This window comes from Mizuhopecten yessoensis, unplaced genomic scaffold (assembly GCF_002113885.1).
Source record: "Mizuhopecten yessoensis strain PY_sf001 unplaced genomic scaffold, ASM211388v2 scaffold10629, whole genome shotgun sequence".
NCBI classification, from domain to species: domain Eukaryota; kingdom Metazoa; phylum Mollusca; class Bivalvia; order Pectinida; family Pectinidae; genus Mizuhopecten; species Mizuhopecten yessoensis.
The window spans coordinates 83557-86712 of NW_018408642.1; the positions used below are offsets into that span (position 1 = coordinate 83557).

The 3156-nt window shown below is 38.7% G+C and overlaps 1 protein-coding gene across 2 annotated transcripts in view; it reads left to right on the plus strand.

Annotated features, from left to right (window-relative positions):
• The window catches only part of LOC110461498 (coiled-coil domain-containing protein 40-like), a 92046-nt gene that overhangs the window by 81217 nt on the left and 7673 nt on the right, over nt 1–3156 (plus strand). For both annotated transcript variants that reach the window (XM_021514977.1, XM_021514978.1), the window contains exons 18-19: nt 214–402; nt 2020–2140. In XM_021514977.1, coding sequence (XP_021370652.1) covers nt 214–402; nt 2020–2140 — 310 coding nt within the window. The remainder of the gene's footprint in view (nt 1–213; nt 403–2019; nt 2141–3156) is intronic.

Consider the following 3156-nt stretch of genomic DNA (forward strand, 5'->3'; position numbering starts at 1 on the left):
CTGTGATGATGTACTGTGTTGACACTTTATGATGATGTACTTTGATGACATACAATCATGACATACTGTGATGATGTACTGTGTTGACACTTTATGATGACATACAATCATGACATGCTGTGATGCTGTACTGTGTTGACACTTTATGATAGCGTACTATGATGACATACTGTGATGATGTACTGTGTTGACATGCCGTGATTTTCCCTGCAGACGCCAGATAATGCTTTGGGAGAAGAAGACGCAGCTCGCCCGTGAGACACGGGCAGCCGTTGACTCTGAAGTAGGTCAAGGGGAGATCAAGGCTATGAATGCAGAGATCCATCGAATGACAGTTCGCCATACACAACTGATGAAACAGCAGGAGAAGATGATCCAGGAGATGGAGAAGGCCGTGTCTCGGTAATCGTAAATGCATTGTGCTACATATTGGTAGAAAAAACCTCCTTTTCTGTGTTTCTTACTTTCTGTCTTTTTCAATCTTTCTTCCTGTCTTTCAACTTCTATTTATATGTCTCCCGTTCAAATGAAAGACATTATTTTAGTACTGGTTCTTTTTATCCCCCGCTTTCACCGAAATGGGGAATATTGACTGTCAGTCTGTCACGCTTCGTTTCCGTGCAATAACTACAACAAATGTTAACCAATTTTCTTCAAACTTGGTCACAGGGTTAAATGCCTTAAGGGCTCGGCCAAGTTTGATGACCACTTTCAGCAGACCCAATTTGGCGGAGTTATGGCCCCTTGAATAACGAAAAACGTCATTATCTGTTGCGTTTCGTTGCCGTGTAATAATGACAACAAATATTAACTGATTTTCGTCAAACTTGGTCACAGGGTTAAATGCCTTGAGGGCTCGGCCAAGTTCGATGACCACTTTCAGGGGACTTTATTTGGCAGATTAAGGCCCCTTGAATAACTTAAAAACATCATTATCTACCGTTTCCGTGCAATAACTGCAACAAATGTAAATCGATTTTCTACAAACTTGGTAACAGGGTTAAATGCCTTAAGGGCTCAACCAAGTTCGATGACCACTTTCAGCGGACTTTATTTGGCGGAGTTATGGCCCCTTGAATAACAAAAACGTCATTATCTGCCGTTTCTACATGTTCAATAAAAAGTCTAACTTCTGTATTAAAGGCCTTTTTTTCTTCTAGTTTGAAGCTATACATTATGTCTTAACAGCACCATACTCACATGTTTAAACCTAACCTCAATAATGTTTCCCTACAATATGTCCTGCAAGCGGGGGTTATAAATTCCACGAATTTGCTTGTTTATCTGGTTTGATATTTCTACTACTAATCATTTCTTGTTGGAGCCCTAACTTTTAAACCGATAAAGATATCTTAGTGAAACTTGCACTATAGTTGGATCACCCACATATGCATTGCACTGTCATTAGGTCAATGTGACCTTGACTTTAAGGTCAAAGGTCAAAGTAGTGCCAACTTTTCAGTTGTAACTTTTAACTGTCCCAGTACTGTAACCTTCTGCATCATAACTTTTTAAATTGCATTAATTCTGATAATTATGCATTTTGTAATTTAATGTTAGGTCAAACCTTTAATAACCTATAAAAGATATTAAGAAAATTGTAGATAAATTGTTATTTGTTTACCAAAATTTCATTTTGCAAGATAAGGGGGGAAATATTGGCTAATAAGGGGAGATAGGTTTTGTTCACAGAAACAATTATCTAATGTTTTTTATATGACCACAAAAATTCACAGGACGTATAATGGTATGGGAATCCCCACACTTTGGTTTCCACAAGATAACTTTAATATGACTGGTTTCTGATGAAACTTGGTCAATATTTACAATTTGTCAACTAGTGACATATGTCAGGTATTAATAAAGAATAGAACCATCTTTGGTTTTAATGATGTAAAACGAATTGATTATTGGCAAAAAGGGGCAATTTCAAATTCTATTTGCATGGTTTGAAATATGTACAAACAATGATGAAGCAAAATTGAAAATATGATAGCATGCAGAGTTTATGTTGAACAGGAGAGACACGATCGTCACTCGCGGAGATGCCCAGCAGAAAACAAATAAGAATGTGCTTACAAAGGGAACATTTGAACGTCAGATGGCTGAACTTAGAAAGAAAATTAAACATACAATTCAGGTACATTCATTTGATATGTGTTCTCATTCTTTTTGTGAAGGAGCAATGTAAAGAGAAAAGACAGTTTGTGGTCTGAAGGGCTGAGATCTGCCCATTGTCTCACAGAATGGACAGTTTGTGGTCTGAAGGGCTGAGATCTGCCCATTCTCCCACAGAATGAACAGTTTGTGGTCTGAAGGGCTGAGATCTGCCCATTCTCTCACAGAATGGACAGTTTGTGGTCTGAAGGGCTGAGATCTACCCATTGTCTCACAGAATGGACAGTTTGAGGTCTGAAGGGCTGATATCTGCCCATTGTCTCACAGAATGGACAGTTTGTGGTCTGAAGGGCTGAGATCTGCCCATTGTCTCACAGAATGGACAGTTTGAGGTCTGAAGGGCTGAGATCTGCCCATTGTCTCACAAAATGGACAGTTTGAGGCTTTCTCCTCCTTAAATTAAAAGCTTTGTATTCATTATGGACACATTTTAGTGTTAAGAATGGACAGCTACTGAACAATGTACCAATGTACTGGATAATGAAGTTGACAATGACAAGGCTTTTGTGTGTATACAACATACCAAGCTATATATGGTCATTCATGCAAGAATATATTGTGTTAACTTATTGGACAGGTACAAATGACTATATTTGGAAATGCAAATAATTTTCATATCCAAATACTACTATCGTGAGTCCTGGGTATTTATCAGTCAGTTGAGCTTGATTTTTTCAAATGAGAAAGTAATTCTCCTTTTGTCCGTCGTCGTCCGTCGTACGTTGTCCGTCGTCCGTCCGTAAACAATTTACATTTTCAATTTCTTCTCCAAAACCCCTGAACCAATTTCAATGAAATTTTGCAGGGACCTTCCATGGACAAAGGTCAACAAAAATTACGGCCGGTTTTGTCCCAAGCCCCCTGGGGCCTGAGGGGCGGGGCCAAAAAGGGTCAAATTGACTAAAATTTCAAAAATCTTCTTCTCCAAAACCCCTCAACCAATTTCAATGAAATTTTGCAGGGACCTTCCATGGACAA